At 40.5% G+C, this 20885-nt stretch overlaps 1 protein-coding gene across 4 annotated transcripts in view; it reads left to right on the plus strand.

Annotated features, from left to right (window-relative positions):
* Positions 1-20885, plus strand: part of LAMA4 (laminin subunit alpha 4) — a 151494-nt gene that overhangs the window by 66100 nt on the left and 64509 nt on the right. For 3 of the 4 annotated variants that reach the window (XM_033418625.2, XM_049695492.1, XM_033418624.2), the window contains 7 exons: positions 988-1202; positions 3408-3503; positions 5369-5520; positions 7545-7655; positions 13271-13382; positions 16424-16591; positions 18820-19013. In XM_033418625.2, the coding sequence (XP_033274516.1) occupies positions 988-1202; positions 3408-3503; positions 5369-5520; positions 7545-7655; positions 13271-13382; positions 16424-16591; positions 18820-19013 (1048 nt within the window). The remainder of the gene's footprint in view (positions 1-987; positions 1203-3407; positions 3504-5368; positions 5521-7544; positions 7656-13270; positions 13383-16423; positions 16592-18819; positions 19014-20885) is intronic. The other variant, XM_033418627.2, reaches the window with a different exon arrangement.

Below are 20885 nucleotides of genomic sequence, written 5' to 3' on the forward strand. Positions count from 1 at the left end.
GGTCCATCACTCAGAGCAGGGCCTCTGCTGGCTGACAGGTTACCTTTTGGAAAAAGTAGAGAAAAGGTCTTTTCCTCTGGTCAGAGGCAGCCCCCCACCCCCACCCCGCCAGAGTGCATAGCTTGGCAAGGCCAGCAAAGGCTGGAAGTAGTTCACCCTCTGCTCTCCACCTGGGCTGGAGTCTCTCATTAAGGCCAGCTGGCATGACCGTAGGCCTCAGCTCTGCCTCCACAGCAAATACAGTTAGACACCTGGCCTCTGTAGGCTCATATATCTGAAACATACAGAATAATGGCCATCTGGCCCCAGCTCTGTTTATCTGTGGTACTCCCAGCTCTGCCCTCTGCTTTGTCTCTGCACTGTCTTCCTTCAGTCACAAGATGGCTGCAAGAGCTAAGCGTGCCGCCTGCCTCTTCATTCACCTGCAGAGGGAGAGAAGATCTTCACACAACCCTCAAACAAGAGCCCTGAGTCCACTCCAGCTGAATCACTCCTGAGCCAAACCATTTCGGCCAGGACAATGCCAGGCACTGGTTGGCTCAGGTTTAGGTTATCAGAACAATTCACTATCGCAAGGTAGAATACATACCAGTGTTTCTCAGTAAAGGTATTACTAACATTTTGTCCAGGACAATTCTTAGCTATGCCCTAGTGGCATATCTCACGGCCAAATGTAGCATATCTAGTACCACCATCGTATGCCAGCTGTGCACCCCAGTCATTGGAGTGATCAGAAATGCCCCCACCCTGGTCATATCCAGACACTCCTGCACCTGAAGTTCTCGCCGAACTGAATGGGCTGCAACACAATGGGGAGGGGTAGTTGCTTAAAAACAAAGTCTGGTCCTATTAGGAAGATGGGACAGTGGGAATTAATTCTGGGAGAGCAATACGCAAATATTCATTACACTTTCTTCTAGGTAGGAAAGAAGCTAAAAAGGAAGAAAACTATGGATGCTAAATTTTTAACATGTGATTCCCCTTCAGATGTGCTCCTGGTTACTATGGAAACCCCTTGCTGATTGGAAGCACCTGTAAGAAATGTGACTGCAGTGGAAATTCAGATCCTAACCTGATCTTTGAAGACTGTGATGAGGTCACTGGCCAGTGTAGGAATTGCTTACGCAACACCACCGGATTCAAGTGTGAACACTGCGCACCTGGCTACTATGGGGATGCCAGGAGAGCCAAGAACTGTGCAGGTATGCTTCTGTGCGTGCTGCAGCAGCTACCCAGCCAGCACATGTGTGATAGGAGCAGGGTCTCTGTCAATGCTGGATTTAGATGAATTTATCTTGGGGAAATGTTGCAATTACCCCCTTGACACTTTTCCAGGGCAATACAGGAATGTGCATCCCATACTTCCAGGGGTAGGTATTTTTATCAAGACTAATGTAGCTTAGCTCATGGGTAGAATGAACCATGAGACACTAACACTAGTGAACTTTTGTCTTATCATCTTTATGTCCTTTCAATTTTGATCAAATAAGTAAATCAGACTTCCATAGATTACCTGTCATTGACCAGAGGACTGAATGAAAGTTTGCATGTTTGACATCAATTTTCTTACTCTGCAAGCGATGTGTCTCTTTTTAGTTACGTTTGGTAAAATCAACATTTCAGTGAAATAGATTAGCAAGCCATTGGTAGTTTAATCATCCCCCTATTTCCTCAAATTATCAGAGTAAATATTTCAGGGATAATATATCTTCCTGGTCAGACTTCAGCTAGACTGAAAGGTACAAATTTTATTCAGGATTTCTCCAATCCATTTGCCTCAGAGAGTGAAGCTCTTCAGAAGAAAAGTTAAATTGCCTTCCTCTAGGACTAAAGGGAGGCTGAGACTGAATATTCCTTCTCTTATGTGACTTTGAGGGGAAGAAGAGTGAGGGAGAGTTATTGTGCTCTTGTGGCATGCTTCAATTGGAGATTCTCTCACTGAAACAGATTTCCACTTGAAGAGATTTTTAAGAAGTGAAGAGTTTGAAATTGAGAAGAAAACAAATATGATCTGCAGAAGCAATACAAGTAAACATGTTTCCAGGAAAGCTATGTGCACAGAAGCGTAACCCCGAGAATAACAGAATGGAGAGAGGAGCTCTGTGCCCAGTCAGACTAAAGAGAGAGAAAGTAGGCATCAGAAAGAGTGTTGGCAAAATCAAAGACTTAAACATTGACATCCTGATTCTCAAAATATTGACTCATATCAATATGCCAACTCATGTTTAAGTTACAGAGATGCAGATCAGTCTTAGAAAAGAAGCTGATGCTAGAAGCAATAAAGCATGATCTTGCTGAATTGTTTAATAAATCTACATTTTGTGGAACATTAAACAGCCAAAATGTAATAAATGTATGTTACCCTTGAAGCTAATTTTTTATGATTATTCTGTTAAGACAGTTAAGAGGTGGGAGGAAATTCACAATTCCAGCTTATTGCTAGCCTAGATAGCTTAAGAAATCCTTTGTAAATATTAAAAATTAATCTCCACTCCAGAAGCAGCCACATAGCACAGGGAGATCAGCTCAGTGCTTTGTGACCACCTAGAGGGGTGGGATAGGGAGGGTGGGAGGGAGGGAGACGCAAGAGGGAGGAGATATGGGGATATATGTATATGTATAGCTGATTCACTTTGTTATACAGCAGAAACTAACACACCATTGTAAAGCAATTATACTTCAATAAAGATGTTAAAAAAAATTAATCTCCACTCCAAAACTCAGTGGAAAATGAACAGTCTAGTGAGATTGGGGTTTTGTTTTTGGTTTTTTCCAAAAGGCATTCTTGAAAATTATCAGTAGATTAATAATAGGCGCCCAGATCTTCTAAATTCATGTAAATATGGTCCTAATTCTTTCCACGACATTGTTGCTAGCTATCCCACTGATAGCTGTCATTTGGAGGTTTGGAGTCAGTCTTGCCGAGAGTCAAGCACTGTGGGACCCAAGAATCGCTCTTGGGTCTCCTCACTCACACCTGGCAGTAATCAAACCTGGAGCTGGATTAACTGGAGAATTTGACTGTGATGAAAGGATGGCTTTCAGATTCCAGCTGAATGAGGGACTCTGTGATCATTTTGTACCTTATGAAACTGACCAGGAGCTCTTTGGACTGAAGCAGTTGCAGAGTCATGTCAGAATCTCAAATAGTTGGGAAAGGAATCCTAGAACATTTAGATTTACTTTTGCCCCAGGGTCACCTTTGAAAATCTCCCTGAGCTGGGGCTTAATTGGTGAGAGGAATAATCACTAAATCATGTATTCCACACGATCTTAAGAAAGAATATAATTAATCCCCATTGAAGAATTATATACCGATAGCCAGTATTTCTACAAACCACAAAAACATTGCCATACTTTAGGCATTAAGAAATGAATCCCTAATCTCTTGTTTTTGTTTCCCACAGTGTGCAGTTGTGGGGGAGGCCCATGTGACAGCGTAACCGGAGAATGCTTGGAAGAAGGTTCTGAACCCCCTACAGGCATGGACTGCCCAACCATAAGTAAAAATAACAGTACATGATTGACTAACCCCACTTTCTCTAATGTGCTGCAGGTGTAGGATTAAGAAAAGCTATGCAATACTCTCTCTAGAAACTGCCTGAGTCCAACCCTTGGCTTTAACCCTGTCTGTGCCTCAACCAAATGGACCCTAAACAAAAGACATTCAGTCCACTTGATTCCAATGGGCAGATAGGTGATTTACATTTAAACAGCTCTATTTTAGAAAATTTATTTTATCAAGTCTTTAAGTTCGGCATCTTACTTAGTAGGTAAAGGCTAAGTTGGAAATACAGTTCCCAGTGACTGAGTTCATTTTAGCTCCTTTGTCTATATTATCTCTTCAGGTCCTCAGATAAAGTAATCCACAGACTACGCTTTACAACATTGGGGAAACTGAGATGCCAAGAGATTTAAGTAGCTTTTCTCAAATCACTCTAAATCTGAAGTGGCACCAGAAATATAATATTCAGGCCTTATGAAATGGAGCTGCCTTTTCTTTCCTGCCCCTCTGGTTATTCAAATCATGAGTATTCCTAATGGTGCAAGAACCTGCTGAAACATTTCAAAACAAATGCCCAGACCCGGTCTCAGTGACTTCTCAAGCATCCTTCAAGCCCTTAGCCTAGAGAAGTCCATGATGGATTTTTTAGAAGGATTTAAGGAAAGCTTTGCCTTAGAAAACCTTCTATCAAGAAAGTAATATTGGCTTTAGGTAGAGTGGTTTAAAGACTGCTTTAATATTAGATATCCCTTCCCCCAAACAAAAGTATCTTGGCCGCTCAGTCCCTCTAGGCACAAGAGATTAATATTACTGAAGGTGACATAGGATGGGAGGCACAAGCAGGACAGAGTTTATACACTGACAGCATAGGTGACCCCCTAAGCAAGGTCACTTTAAAGACATCAATGTGCCTGCTTGGCCCTACGCATCTTTTCCACCAGCCTGATGTACTGGCTGGGGAGCCATTCCTTTGAGAGAGCATATGAGGAAGTCTGCGTTGAACTTCAAATAACAAATTAACATATTAACAACCATTAACACTTTAGTCTCCATTTATCAGTTCTCTAGAAGAGAGTGCAGTCTGGGGGAAAGAGATTGGGAACAGAAAAGTTTCAAAGGGTGTCCTTTGTGTGTGTGTCACAGGAGGGCGCTGGGTCCTGGGGGTGATGACAGTGGTCAGAGGAACTCAAACGTGAAATGCAGGAAGCAGCGAGAAACTGCCACCTACCTAACCATGTGTGCAGGTTCGTCAGCTATCAGGGAGTGTATTCGCAAACAGTGATGTCCTGCAGACCTGCTTCTGCTGAACCATTCATCCCGACAGGAGGTCGGGCCATGGGGAGGCGCTGAGACATCCCTGGGGTGAGGTGAAGGCATTAGAGCCTGAATAGGCAGTAAGAAAAGCTGCTAGGAGAGGGGGAATACCTGGCACGTTCCATCTTCACTAGCCGGCACCAAGCAGAAGCCCAAAGCCTGACATGGAGAGAGTCATCCCAGATAGCTTTCCTACCACCAAAGAAGAGTGGAGAGAGGGTTCTCCTTTGCCACCCATCTCTCAGATGCCTTGCCCTTTGTGCTTCCTTTCTTTCTCAGTTCAGCCTTTAGTGTTCATGTTAACCTAATTTTCAGTTGCATGTGTTTGTTTTTTTGTTACGTTTTAAGTGCCCGATTAACACTTTAGCTCATCTTAGGCCCTACTCTGTTTTGAGTGTAAGGACTAGTTCCTGGCCCAGAACAACTCCTCAGGAAACAAAATTACAAGTAGTATTAACCAAGAAAGTGCATATAATAATCGACTTAAAGCAGCATGCTTCCCAGCTGACCTTTGATTTTGAAGAAATGACATACCCACTTTACCCCCAGGTTGTGATAAGTGCATCTGGGATCTGACTGATGACCTTCGGTTAGCAGCGCTCTCCATTGAAGAAAGCAAATCTGGTCTGTTGAGTGTGTCATCTGGTGCCGCTGCTCATAGGCATGTGAATGAAATCAACTCCACCATCTACCTCCTCAAAGTATGCAGGAATGGTATACCTTCTGTGTATTTTCATTCAGGTTTCATAGGGTCACTCCTGGTAATTCCTGTCCATTTTGGTATGAGTCCAGTGGTTATATTACAGATTGTTAGACCTAGGAAATTATGAAAAGTTGATTACAGTCATGAACTCCAGCCTAAACCAAGAGCTGTCATCTATTAAAAAAGGTTAATATGGAAAATGAAATGACTAAAAAACTAGTATCTATGTACAAAGCTATTGATGGAGGAGAAACACTTTTATTTCAATGGAGCTGTACATTGGTTATTCAAGTCAACACTGCAGACATACCATTACCTTAGCTTCAGTTTGCTGTGTTTTCAGGAGTTTCTCTAAAAACTAACACACACACTCTCATTCTCTCTTTCCTCCTTCTTCCCTCCCTCTCTCTCCTGCCCTTACCTTTCCTTCTCACTGACACACATTCTTTCTCATCTCACACACACACTCAAATACACAGGCACACTCACATGCTTTGTTTCTCTGCTTAGATCTAGTGGTTAACATCTAATAAGCAAGTGAAAGGTAGGCAATAGTCAAAAACCATAGCAGTGCTTGTATATCTAAGCTTTAAGAGGTGTTTTTTCCCCCTTTAAATCATGGGCTTCAGGGCTTCCCTGGTGGCGCAGTGGTTGAGAGTCTGCCTGCTGATGCAGGGGACATGGGTTCGTGCCCCGGTCTGGGAAGATCCCACGTGCCGCAGAGCGGCTGGGCCTGTGAGCCATGACCACTGAGCCTGCGCATCCGGAGCCTGTGCTCCGCAACAGGAGAGGCCACAACAGCGAGAGGCCCGCAAATCATGGGCTTCAATCACAACCAACGGATATTTTTTAAAACAATAATGATTTGCTGAAAAGATAATAGAATTAACACCAGCATACTTTTTTACTTTGTTAGTCAGTTTAGCATAATGTTTAAGAGCAGAAACTTTGACACCAGAATGCTTGGATTCAAATCCCAGCTCTGACACTTAGTACCTATGTGACCTTGGGTAAGTTATTTAACCTCTTTATTTTTCAGTTACCTCATCTGGAATTGAGGATAATCATTACACCCACCTCATGGGTTGTTGAGGGAATTCAGTGAGTTGTTATATGCAGAGCAGTTAGAACAGTACCTAACATAGAAAGTGCTCATTACTCTGCTTTTTGGAGGTGCAAATGATATCCACAGCAATTGCCCAAATGTGCAAAGTGTAAAACAAAACAAAAATCACAAAATTGTAAACCTGGATGGTCTGGATGGAATCTTAGTAAGTACTCTATTCCCAATTTAGGAATTGTTCTTAACCAGACTCATCTGTTTGGACACATGAAGGCACTGATTCTCAGAGGAGTTACCCAGACTCAGTCCTTTTGATACCACTTGAATCCTCTTTCCCCAACAGCACAACTTCAAGGTAGAAATAATTATTATATTATATTATATATAATAATATTATAGCTGATGGGAAGTCAGTGCCAAGATTGAAGGGCTTACTCCAAAGTAATCGAAGGAAAGCTGCATTTGGACCAAACTGCTCAAAATGGAAAAGAAAGGGGAAAATGGTCTGAAATAAAGAGAATTGTTCTCCTTACACCAAAAAGAGGAAAGTGAATTTCTAAACTCCATTTGCACTGATTGACGTGGTTTATCATTTCCTCCAAGACCTGCGAAATTGAAGTTTTAAGGCTCAGACACCCAAGGCCACTGCCAGTCTATATTGTGCCTTTGTGCAGATTTGGAAAAGATACCCTTTCCCCAGAACCAGCACAGCCCAAGCCAGAATCTCCAGCCTGGTACGTGGAGCTTGCAGAATTTCTGCCCCTAGGGCCCTCCACCCCCTTGTGCAGACCTCAAACTTCATACCAGCCTGCAGTAGCCTGTGGACCCCACTATTCTGAGAATAAAGGCTCACACTCTGCTCTAAGTCCTCTTGCACTGAAAGAGTTTTCTGCATATTTTTACAAACCTGGTGTGCACATCTACTGACTATGGAAAAATACGTGTTTTTTTTTCCACAGACAAAATTGTCAGAAAGAGAAAACCAGTATGTCCTAAGAAAGATACAAATCAACAATGCTGAAAACACAATGAAAAGCCTTCTGTCTGACGTGGAGGAATTAGCTAGAAGGGTATGTGTTCAGTTTCTGGGACTAACTTCAGAAATGGGATTTAGCTGGTGTGAGACTGGCTAGTCACAAATGACTGAGGCTTAACACAGCCCAGAAAAAATGCAGTGACCCAGGTGCCTTAAAATAAATCAAGGCAAGACCTGAGGAGAAAGTTAATATACTTGGTCTCTACTGTGTCTTCCCATTTTAATTGGTTTCCTTGAAAAAACAGGTTTATGGAAAACTCTCATTGTATTTGCTGCTGGTAAATATGGTTGATATATGTTTTAATTAGGATAGTCGTTCAGTTGTTCACCTTAACATTTTATGGCTAAGAGCAATAGAACATCCAGAAATAAACTTTATTATATAGAATATAAAATTTAAATGTTTGCTAAAGTATGCATTAAATAATAAAAGGAAAGAAGAGAAATTGTGTTGAGAAAGCAATTTTGCAGTTTGGCAGGAAAAAAACCCACTTTGGACCCTCATTTTATACCATATACTAAAATAAATTTCAGACAGATTAAAGACTTGAATTTAATTCTCAAATCTACAAGAAAACACAACTAGATAATTATTAAACCTTGAAAGGAAATAACAATACATTTAAATATAGTGTGAAGAATTGTAATAAAAAGAAATAATAGATTTGACAAGAAAAAATTTCAAATACATAGTAAAACAACTAAATAAATGAAAAAAGTCAACAAGACTAAGAAAAATGTCGAGGGAAATATGACTTATAAAAGCTCTCTAAAATTAACAAGAAAAACATTAAAACATGAGCAAAGTCAATGTGAGAGACTATTAAATACATTCCCCAAGAGCCTAATGGAAAAATATCCATCCTCTGTACTAATAAAAAAAATACAACTAAGCCACAAGGCGCCATGTTTAACATGTTAAAATGTTGAACACATTTTTTTCCCTGATTATGTTCCACCAGTTCTGCCCAGAGTACTCTGGAATTTCTGCTTTCAGATACTGATGTTTGACGTTATAAATTGCTGAAGTTCTTTTCAAAAACAATTCTCATTTTCTACAAAAATAAAGGTTAAAATAACTCTGATAATCTCTTTTGACCTTGGACCTCTTAAACTAAGAGATTATGCTTCTAAAAATGTGAATTACTCTAATTGGATCCTTGGAAGATTCAACTACTTTTAAATGCATATAAAAATTGTGTCCCTCGTTCCCATGCAATGGAGCATGTTAATCCAACCATGAACGTTTGAAGAGCAGTGAGATCGCTTAAGTTTCAAAGGAAATACCAGGAAAGAAATCTTTGTGAAAACTCGTAATTTCATTTGTGTCATGGCTGTAACTTACTGAAAGTGTCTCAAATTCTTGAGGAAATGTTTTCACCAAGATTAGCTCCTCCCATAGCTCAGACATGGACTTACTCATTCTTTTGTTGTACCGTTTTCCTACTTCCAATATAAGTTAAATGCAGGCTTTCATGGGGAGGAAATAGTGCAAGCTTGAAAGGGACATCACAGAAAAGGCTCCTGAACAATGAGAACAGACCACCAAAGCCAGAAGTTGATGATAAAGTGACTGGAGCATTCACCCAGCTGTTGCCATCGATTCTTATTGAAAATAACATCCTTCTGGCTACGACACAAACAGTCCTGATGGTGAAGGAACCTGCTGAAACATTTTGAAACAAACACCCAGAGAGGGTCTTAATGACTTCTCAAGCATCCTTCAAGCCCTTAGTCTAGAAAAATCCATAATTGATTCTTAGAAGGATTTAAGAAAAGCTTTATCTTAGAAAGCCTTCTATCAAAAAAATAACTAATATTTAGCTTTAGCTAGAGTGAAGGATTCCACTGTAGATTCCCACAGTGTGATAAAAAAAATCACAGTAATGTTGCCTCTTGAACTTGAAATTATGGTTGATCCTTGAACAACACAGGTTTGAACTGCACGGGTCCACTTATATGCAGGTTCTTTTCAGTAAATACGTACTACAGTATTACATGATCCACAGTTGGTTGAGTCCACAGATACAGAACCTCGGATACAGAGGGCCAACTGTAAAGTTATATATGGATTTTCAACTGTGTCGGTGCCCCCAACCCCTACGTTGTTCAAGGGTCAGCTGTACCTCTGTATGCAAAGTACCTGTCACATGAATCTCATGTAATCCAAATCTCACAATTTATATTAACCTAAAGTTACTGTGTTTTTTCCCGACCTCCATATCTAAGTCCTCTAGCCCCCTTTTGATAAATCTTACTGCCTTTTCCCACCTGCTACTTCTGGGAAACCCCTACAGGATGCCCATGCATTTGTGTTCCCAAATAGCTGCTGCTCAAAAAGGTCTCACTTGTGCCAGTGCTGATCATGTCTGTAATGAAAGTACCAAAGCCTACGTCAAGATTCCGCTCTCCCATATTCCCAAAGCCACCATGCTCAAAGTCAGAGTGGGACTAGGCTACAAGCAGAAGTGAAGATGGTGGCCCTCTCTCAATCTCAGTGCTGCCCTTTGCCATCTGGATCTAAAAGGCATAGTGTAGAACCCAGTCTCCAAGGGCTGGCCCAGGAGGGTGCTGCACCATTCCCTCCACTTCTCCATCTCCTCCCTACTCCTTCCCTATGTGGAGCCACAGCAAAAGTTCCCCATATATCAACACGTACAAAGATCTTTAGGGTTGGGAGGAAAGTGGGTCACTTCCACACATCAAAAGCAACTGAGCCTGATCTCCGAGCCTGATCTCCAATCCTGATAAAAAGACAGGACAAAAAGTCAAAATATGTTTCAATTCCAATTGACCAGAAGATTGAAGAACTTTGGCCTTGGCCGTGCAGAATATTAAAGCAAGGAGCAGAAGACAACGCTGAAGAAGTTCCCAGAGGCCAAATCATGAAGAACCTTTCCCACCATGCTCATCCTGTGGACTTTGGAAGATATTAGAGCATTTACCTACAACAATGAGCTGATTAGGTGTGAAGTTTCAGAAACATTACTCTGAAGCGGGGATGGTAGGTTTAAGACTCTGAAGACAGGGACACCCGTCAGTAGACTGCCGCAGTAGTCCAAACAAGAGTGGTCAATTGCTGCCTTGTCTTCATTGGAAAAGAATTTGCAGTGAGCAGTGGTAACGTGAGACTGTGGTGGTGGGGACCAGGAAGAGAGGCCAGAATGACAAGTGGAATAAAAATGATTCAGTGACCAATTGGATATGAAGAGTTGCAAGGATGTAAGCTCTGACGTGGAGAAATAGATGGCCAGGACTAAAAACTCAGAATGGATTTCCCTGGACCTTTTAAGGGTGAGCTCTCTGTGGATGCCAGAGATTTGAGTCTGTAGCTCAAGAGAAGAGATCAAGGCTGGAAAGGTATTTGGAAGTCAATGTTTAGGAGATAGTTAAACCCAAATTAGATATCACTGTACAGATTCTGAAATGGCATGCCAATATTCCTACTAGCATTTTGTCCAGCACTGCCACTGTTTATGCTTGTCTCCCAGAGTGATTACTAAAAGTTCCCCTTTCACTCTCAAAAGTGTCCCAGTTTAAACAATAAAGTATATGGCCATCCTAGATATTATCATCCTCAATTTAATAGTATTCTAGGTACACTATACTTTATGCACTGTATAATAAATAAAATTCTTGCCACTTTTTACATCAAATATGTACAAGGAGAATTCGCTGTTGAGGTGAGTAAATGATTAATCCATTTGTAATGCTAAACATCAACCGGCTTATAGTTGAAAGCTAATTTTTTAATTTCAGTTTTTCTTAAAGCAGAGTGTACCTGTTTTACCATGTGCCCATATCATTATTTTCCTTCCATAATCAAAGTTAAAGAAAAAAGTAAAACTTTCAAATAAGGCGTCACTATATATTATATCCAATAATTTTGCATGTTCCTCTTTGCCGCAGTCTTTTATTAAATACATATATCTAAGCGCCCTCTGGTGTTTGTCAGAAGAGGTTGTCTTAGAGCTATGACATCTGTCAGCTGTCTTTCATTACTTCAGTTAATTCTCAAAGTTTCCATATCAAGAAATCAATTAAATGAACACAGTAATAACAATAAATCTTTTCCCCTGAAGGATAAAGCCAAAGTCAGAAATATGCATGTTGTGCTTTTTAAGTATAACTCAATTTAAACTGGACCAAAAATCAACTTGTTAACATTTTTTTAATGTTTTATATGTCTGTGTCCCTATTTTTTAAAGGCGGGGAGGGGTGACATCAAGAATAGATTCATCTTATTTTCTGTATCATCTAATTTTAAAGTGGCCACAGATTTTTGTGTCTCTGGAAAGCATTAGAACAGGATAAGAGGGAGACTGGAATTGGGGGAAAGAACATCGTGACTCAAGATTGCAATGTCCATTCAGAGAGCCCACACTTCAGGGAAGGGGCTGATGGCCACAGTCTTGCTGCGCAGGGAGCTTTGTATGGAGGAGATTTCGGATAAAATGCCCGATGAAAGGCTGCTGGGGCATGTGTCTGCTAGGATACCATGTCTGCATTCTCTTCCTTGATGAAGAGCCACTTGCTTGGGTTATGCTTGGGAAGTGTAAAAACATTCCAGGTAAAATCATGGCCTAGTCCTCCAGCTGGAACAGTGGATGAAAGGAGAGAAATTTGAAATAGCCACTCTCCTGTCCTGGGGGAGTCTACCAGCCAGAACTCTGTGTAGCAGATCACCCTGCAGTCCAGTCAGGTACTGCAGCCCTTTGTCACAGAGCTGAGCCAGAAAGACACTGGACGAGGCAAGTGGGCACTTCACCAAATGCCAGACTGAAGAACTCTCCCTCCTCTCAAATATACCCATGAGTCAGTCTTTCTGATGCCAAAAGGAAGTACACGTCCCCATGCTGTGCATACAGGCCTGTGTCCTGGCCTTGAACCATTTTTTAGATCAGCTTCTGACCTTATACACACAGAGAGAAATACACACGTACACATGCACACCCACACATCCTTTCTTCAGGAGCCACATTTGAGCTGGGATTTCATTTTGACAAATCCTACGTGGGAGCTCTGGGAAACAGAGTTGAAAGAATGAAAACGGCTTCTCAGGGAAGAACTTCATTCACTCTGAGCCAAAGCTGCTTGAGTAGTTATTTGTGCACAAGTGCCATCAACGTTGATGGGAATTTGGAAGGCAGCACTGAAAGTAGCATTTAGCACAGTGAGCATAATCCTTTAAATCTCTGTGGTAATTCAGTTGCAGCAGTGGCTGGACCACCCAGAAGCCACTGAATGCATGGAGCATTTTGAGATCTGCCTGCTTTCTCAACAAGTTTCCCTTTGAACCTTTAATCATTTCAGTCAGCACAATGACAAACTGATCAGCAGACATGGCTAATTCCCTAGTCTGACATCTTGAGATACAATAAAAATTCAAAGGGTAAATTACATATATAAGATGGTTGGTTTGGGTTGAACTGTGATTGATGGCTTAGGAATAGCATCTATAATTCTAAAGTGGGTCATCACATCTGTCTTCATGCATGATTTCTGAGACCATGTTCTATATTCTAGAACTTTCACATGTCAGAGAAATTTATGTTTATGGAATACATTATGCCCACCCACCCCCACATGCACATACACAACCTTTCCTTCTTGCAAATTTAATCTGGTATTTATGCGGATTATTTATAGGAAAGTCAAGCCACAAGAAAGAGCCAGTTGGCTCAGAAGGAAAGCATGGATACCATTAACCACGCAACTCAGCTTGCAGAGCAAGCCCACAATGTGAGGGATAAAATCCAAGGTAAATATATTCTCTTTTGGTTTAGCTTCATATCAAGGAATCTTTCATGTTATTAACAACAATAAAAATAGTGGCTACTGTTAGTGTTTATTGTGTGCCAGGACCTGTTGTTAGAGTGTTATAGGTTTAAACTCATGTAAGATCTTCTTTCAAGTTTGTTTACCTGAGACTTCTGAGCACTCATCTCTGCTTACTATCTGTCTATTTTCAATAATAAATGCACAGGGTAGAGGGAATTCCCTGGCAGTCCAGTGGTTAGGACTCGGCGCAGCAAGGCCAAAAAAATAAATGTAGAAAATCATTCCCTTTCCAGGCATTTCACAGAAATTGAATGCCAAAATACCTTTCTGGTAGAGGAAATTACATGCTGTGTTGTCTGTAAAATGCAAGAGTTGAGTAGGAGTCACATTTTTCTCAATAATATGCTGTGAAAACACTGCCTTTAGAGTGGCAGTAAACTGTCCACTAATCCAAATCGTCCTAAACTGTCTCTATAATGCTTTCCCAAGAACCAGGCAGGCCGCATGCTCTGGTCCCCAATCCAGAAGAAAAGCCAGGAGGGGGTGTGGAAGATTTCTTTGCCCTAAAGCATAAAATTGTAGCAGACTTTACCTTTCTTCTTGAGGGTTTATTTATTTGTGTTCTAACTTCTCACAAGTGCAGGCTGCATTTTGAAGACTATCTTAATAGCACACTGAAAGGCAGCCTTCAATTTACTGACAGAAAACAGGCGATTGTATTTGTTCTAAGATAAAGAGAATTTCCTTGGGTTACTGTCTGCTAAGATACAGTATTTGTGTGTTTCCATAGTTTTTATTATCCTATATATTAAGAGCTGGATGACAACTCCAGGTGCATCTCAAGGGCACACGACAGTAAAGGGACCCACAGTGGAAGATTCATATCTTTACACTGAGTTATAGAGAACATATTCCAGGAAAAGGGATGTATGGAGCCAAGATTAATCTTTTGCTATATTTCCTTTGGTGCCCATAATATGTAATAGAAACAAATGGTATGCATTTCAAACATCCCCTGCTCCCATCCTCACTATCTCATGCTTTTGCATCTACGAATAAAATATTCTTTTCCTATAATATTTTAGAGTTACTGTTGATTTATTCGAAAAGTAAGATTAAACCTAGATTAGCTGATCTCATCTAATTAAGAAATAAATGTCCCTCTAGGCAGCAAATAAAGCCAGCGTCTTATTAAGCCATTGAGAAAAAAATGTCACCTTTCCTGTTGTAACTCAAATTTTGATTCTAAGTTGTTTCATTTGGAAAGAATCTAAGTCCTCTTATTTGACCCTTAGGGCATGGGAAAGAAGGAAAAAATACAAAAGAAATGTAAAGAGGAAACAATAATTTACCTTTTTTTTTTTTTGTGGGACGCAGGCCTCTCACTGCTGCAGCCTCTCCCATTGCGGAGCACAGGCTCCGGACGTGCAGGCTCAGCGGCCATGGCTCACGGGCCCAGCCGCTCCGCAGCATGTGGGATCTTCCCGGACCGGGGCACGAACCCGTGTCCCCTGCATCGGCAGGCGGACTCTCAACCACTGCGCCACCAGGGAAGCCCCTTACCTTTTTAAAAATAATATATGAACAGTCTCAAAGGCAAAAATATTGTTCTCTGTATTTCCTTTTTCTAATCTAGACCAGATGCAGCTAAAATAAAATAAGCCATATTGTAAATATAATATCTGTATCAAAATGCCAAGAAATTCAGCATTGCACGTGCTAGATCTGAGGAAAAGTATCTATGTTTAGTTTATTTCAGGAGTTAATATTTTAGACTTTACTTGAAAAGTGAATATTTAATCCCTTCATAAGTTTCTTTTTTCTTTTTTTTTTTTTAACATATCTTGGTTTCCCTAAAACTTTCTCAGTAATATTTACAACACTGAAAACCTCTTCTCCCATTTATCTCCCTCTCTTCAGAGTTCACGGATGCTTCACAACACCAATAGTGTGTCATTCCTTATTGCCAACCATCTCCAAACCACCTCTAAAATAACTACTGGTGACCTTCAAGCTATTATCCATATAAAATACAAGCCCTTATCCTGGTATGATTTATGTGAGACCAGTGTTGTTTACCCATCTTGTCTGGCCAACCACATAGATCATAGTAAACCAAAGACAGACAATTTCATTTATGCCAGGAAGATAAAATGCTTCCTCCTGGAGCTGCCATAGGACAAGGTGGCAATTACATAATTATCATCTGATCATATGTAGTAGGAAGAGGGAGCCAGAGGCCTGTGCTCAGCGCCGCCAGTATTCAGACAACTCATCTAATGCCTCTGAGCCTCAGCAGTCCCTGTTGGTTCTGAAATTCTCCGTCCTACTTACAGATGTGGGGTAAAAACGACCCAAAGTCAAAAACGGCACAATCTTGACAGGCAGTCATACCACAGAAGGCAAATAGCAATTGCAAAAAAAATGTATATATTAATAAGCAAAAACTCACATCCTACTGTAGCAAACCTCTATATTGTATCTAATCTGTACGACAATCTGAAAGACTTGTTTAAACAACCGTCAATATACACTCATTTTGGCTTAGAGCTTGGGTAAAATCCTTGGCTAAATTGCAATTAATATCTCCAATGCCTACTGCATGTGACAGGAGATACCTCAGAACATTTTCTCCATATTATGTGTTTTATATAAAAGTTTGGTCAAAGACCCCAGATTTGTGTGTCTTAAATATTAACAGTTTTGAATCAGAATAGAAATCAGATTCAGCTGAAATCAGGGCAGGCTTTGTATTAATTCCATTCCTGTTCTGAAGACACCAAATGAAAAGCAAAGAAGAGTGATTTCCTCGGGTTTAACCTCTCCCTGGAATATATGATGAACTCTGATGCCAACACATTCACAGCATGAACATCAGCATGCTGTCTTTGCTGAGTCTCTCTTTCCATTTTAGGATCAGCCCTTGGGTTTGTCCTCACTGTCCGTGTTTTCAGTGACATCGCTGTCAAATGCCCAGTCATCTCTCCCTACTGTCTTCTCTCACCGTGTCCTTCCTTTCAGAGATCAACAACAAGATGCTCTATTATGGGGAAGATCGGGAACTTAGCCCTGAGGAAATCTCTGAGAAGCTGGTGTTGGCCCAGAAGATGCTTGAGGAGATCCGACGCCGTCAACCGTTCCTCACCCAACGGGAACTTGTGGATGAGGAGGCAGACGAAGCCTATGAATGTAGGTGTATTCGACTCCTAGAGCCCAGCATGTGTCTGCTTCCTTTGTGGGTCCAGGAAAGGACCCCCAGTCACAGGGCAACATTTGGTCAAAGCAACCAATTCCCAATATCCAGTTATTTAGAGTTTATACATGGCCTCAGGGAGTCATTCAGGACAACTTGACTATATGACCAGGATTTTTAGATCCAGGCCCAACCTTGAGCTTTTGAGAAACAGCTGAGATTCCACAAGGAATCTACAAAATTTTACTCCTGAGGAGAAGAAATAGGAACTTAGCAGTTGGTGAAAAACAAGGGAAGGAAAGCTAAGGGGAACCAATTACCAGAACTACAATAAGAAGTCTCATTGAGAAGACAGTAAAGCTACAAGCCCAGCAACATTCATGTTCCGATGTCCATGAATGACTTTTTAATGACTTTGAGCCTTCAATGGAAATTGAACATTTCCTTTAATGATTAATGTAAGTAACAAACCACAGTAGTATTAGTGAATCTATGAGTTGGTCACTGTATCAGTTATAAATTAGTATCTCACAATCCACCCCAAACATATTCATTTAAAACAATAACCATTTATTTGCTTGTGATTTCATAGGTTGGTAATTTGGGCTGGACTCAACCTAGATAGCTCATCTCTGCTCCATGTGACATGGTCGAGCTCACTCACATGTCTGGGGTCTTAGTTGAAATGGCTGGGCCTCTCCCTCCATGTGGGGTTTTATCCTCAAGGAAGCTAGCTGAGGCTCGTTCATATGTCAGAAGCCTTCCAGGAGGGCAAGAATGGAAAGGGCAAGGTCTCTTGAGGCCTGGCCTTGGAACTCAGCAATGTCATCTTCATTCTGTTGGTCAAGACTGTCCAGATTCAAGGGTGAGGAAAAAGACTCCGCTCTTGATGGGAAGAGTTACAAAGAATTTGTGTCGATTTTAATCTACACAATCAACAAAAGAAGCTCCAGGTTTGCATATCATATTTTAGTTGTTACTGTTATCTCACAACATTAAATTCATCAGTAATTCAAAGTTTTAGCAGTTATTGGTCTCATCTCTAAATCTTGTTAGTTAATGCATTAATAAAGAAGCACATATATTACTATATTACCAATTTTTTTAATATACTGGTCTTTTTAATTCTATGTATTTTATCTTGTGCATTTTAAAATACATAAAAAGGGCTCTGAAGGCTTCACCAGATCGTAAAGGGGCCTATGATACAGAAAGGGTTAGGAACGCCTACGTTAGATCATTTTCCTACAATTGTCACTATCAACTTCTGTTAAAACTGTGAATATTCTAGAAGAGGAACATTCTGGACATAAAGGCCTATTGTGATAGCAAACTTATAAGGTCTTAGAAACAGTAAGAAATAAAGAAGAATCTCAGGCCCATTTCTGAGTCAGGATGAGGCCAGCAGTCAGGAAGGTTGGAGCTCTGATGTCACAGCCAGATGCTTTCACGCTCCTTGCCTATTTGGGGATTTAACAAGACTGTTCTGGGGAAATGGAACCAAGTACATCTCCTACTTAGCTGCCTTCCGCCTAGTGAATGCATTTTCAACCACTTTCTCAACTCAGCCATGAACTTTGTATCTTCTGCTCATGGTGATGAAAGTAAATAGAAAACCTCAATAAGACAGACTGATAGTCCCTGGAGAAAAAATAGAATTAAGGCACATAGTCAATGTGTGTAACTTTGATCAGAGAATTAAGATATATGCAAAGTTTAAGAATATATGATTGCCATTTAATCTTCTTTCCAAGATAATGATTTAGGTTTGACCTAAAGGAGCTAAGTAAAAACAGCTGCCTGGAGAGAATACAGAAAATGAATGGTTGTGAACATCATTTGCCAGTAACAGACAAAACAACTGGGGTTGTCTCTAATAGTAAGACTGTAGTATATCCAAGTTTCCTTTGTATGGTCAAATTATTAGTAATCTCGGTAATAATAAACCTAGTTTAATTACATCATTTCTACTTAAAGCATAATCTTCATGGGAAAACTAATCAACTCCCATTTTCGCTGACGGTGGTCCAGGGGCTCCCAAACCCTACAAAATAGTATTTAAAACTTCAGATATCAAAGATGGGGCTGTTTTTGTGAACAACAGCTTCAATCGCTATTGCTAAAGAAGACATACCCTGATGAATTTGCATCTTTCTAAGTGCGGGATGGGATGGGAGGAGAAGGGAGAAGCCCAGACTGAGTTTCTGTGTACCTTTCTTCCCAGTGCTGAGCCAGGCTGAGAGTTGGCAGCGGCAGTACAACGATACTCACTCTCTGTTTCCTGTGGTCCTGGAGCAGCTGGACGACTATAATGCTAAGTTGTCAGACCTCCAGGAGTCACTTGACCTGGCCCTTGACCATATCAAGGATGCCGAAGACATGAACAGAGCCACAGCAGCCAGGCAGCGGGATCACAAGGTACAGTGGACACTCTAACTGTAAATGCATTTCGGGCATCTACAACATGAAGTTATGCCAAGAAGGGACAGTTGGTAAACAGTTTTTTTTAATATTGGTACATTTAAATCTTTATTTTTAAAATTATCTGTACATTTTTCGCCACAATAATTTGCTAATATAAGTGTGTACACCTAAACTCAAGTTGAAACCATTGTAGTTGTTGAGCTTGTGCATTGATAAGAATGCAGTTGTTCCTGGTGCTTGTGTCCACCTGTGTTGGATGTATTGCTCTTGCAACTGAGTAAACAAGGCATGATTCCTGTGCCTAACTTTTTTTATACTGAGAGCAGTAAAAATCCCAAAGCAACCCGGAACCATGTTCCTGTAAAGATGTGTATAATTTTTGGAAGGGCCTGATAAGCAGATCTCACAGCCTGGCTGGTCAGCAGCTGCAGAGATAGGGAGTCTAATTCAAGCTAAGGTCATACAATTACAAAGAGGTGAGAAAAATTCCCAGGCTTGGCCAGAGGTTGCCAAGGCAGTCACCCTATGGGGCCAGGATTTGTGCATGCCCATACCGCCAGACTTAGAACTGGTGATGCTCACACTTCTGCGCCAAGTGATGCACACACTCATCACCAAGAGTGGTCATCTTCTGATAGGAAGACACCTGCCTCTTTGGACATATTTATAAAGGTTAGAGTGAAAAAGCAATGTCAAAAATAGGAAGCAACTGTGAGCAAACTCATTACTTTAGCTATGTTTATTGTCAGCAAACCCAACTTAAATTAGGTTCTCTGCCCTGATTTTCAGTCATCACTATCTCTTAGTAAGTCATTGTAAAATTTCCTAAATAAAAGTGAGTTAATCTCTTGCATTCCTACACACTAATGATGAAAAATCTGAAAGAGAAATTAAGGAAATACTCCCATTTACCATTGCAACAAAAAGAATAAAATACCTAGGAATAAACCTACCTAAGGAGACAAAAGACCTGTATGCAGAAAACTATAAGACACTGATGAAAGAAATTAAACACAATATAAACACATGGAGAGATATACCATGTTCTTGGATTGGAAGAACCAACATTGTGAAAATGACTATACTACCCAAAGCAATCTACAGATTCAATGCAATCCCTATCAAATTACCAATGGCATTTTTTATGGAACTAGAACAAATCATCTTAAAATTTGTATGGAGACACAAAAGACCCCGAATAGCCAAAGCAGTCTTGAGGGAAAAAAACGGAGCTGAAGGAATCAGACTCCCTGACTTCAGACTATACTACAAAGCTACAGTAATCAAGGCAATATGGTAGTGGCACAAAAACAGAAACATAGATCAATGGAACAAGATAGAAAGCCCAGAGATAAGCCCATGCACCCATGGTCAACTAATCTATGACAAAGGAGGCAAGGATACACAATGGAGAAAAGACAGTCTCTTCAATAAGTGGTGCTGGGAAAACTGGACAACTACATGTAAAAGAATGAAATTAGAACACTCCTGAACACCATACACAAAAATAAACTCAAAATGGATTCAAGACCTAAATTTAACATCAGACACTGTAAAACTCTTAGAGGAAAACATAGGAAGAACACTCTTTGACATAAATCACAGCAAGATCTTTTTTGATCCACCTCCTACAGTAATGGAAATAAAAACAAAAATAAACAAATGGGACCTAATGAAACTTCAAAGCTTTTGCACAGCCAAGGAAACCATAAACAAGATGAAAAGACAACCCTCAGAATGGGAGAAAATATTTGCAAACGAATCAACAGACAAAGGATTAATCTCCAAAATATATAAACAGCTCATGCAACTCAATATTAAAGAAACAAATAACCCAATCCAAAAATGGGCAGAAGACCTAAATAG

Source organism: Orcinus orca, chromosome 12 (genome assembly GCF_937001465.1).
Source record: "Orcinus orca chromosome 12, mOrcOrc1.1, whole genome shotgun sequence".
Classification (NCBI taxonomy): Eukaryota; Metazoa; Chordata; class Mammalia; order Artiodactyla; family Delphinidae; genus Orcinus; species Orcinus orca.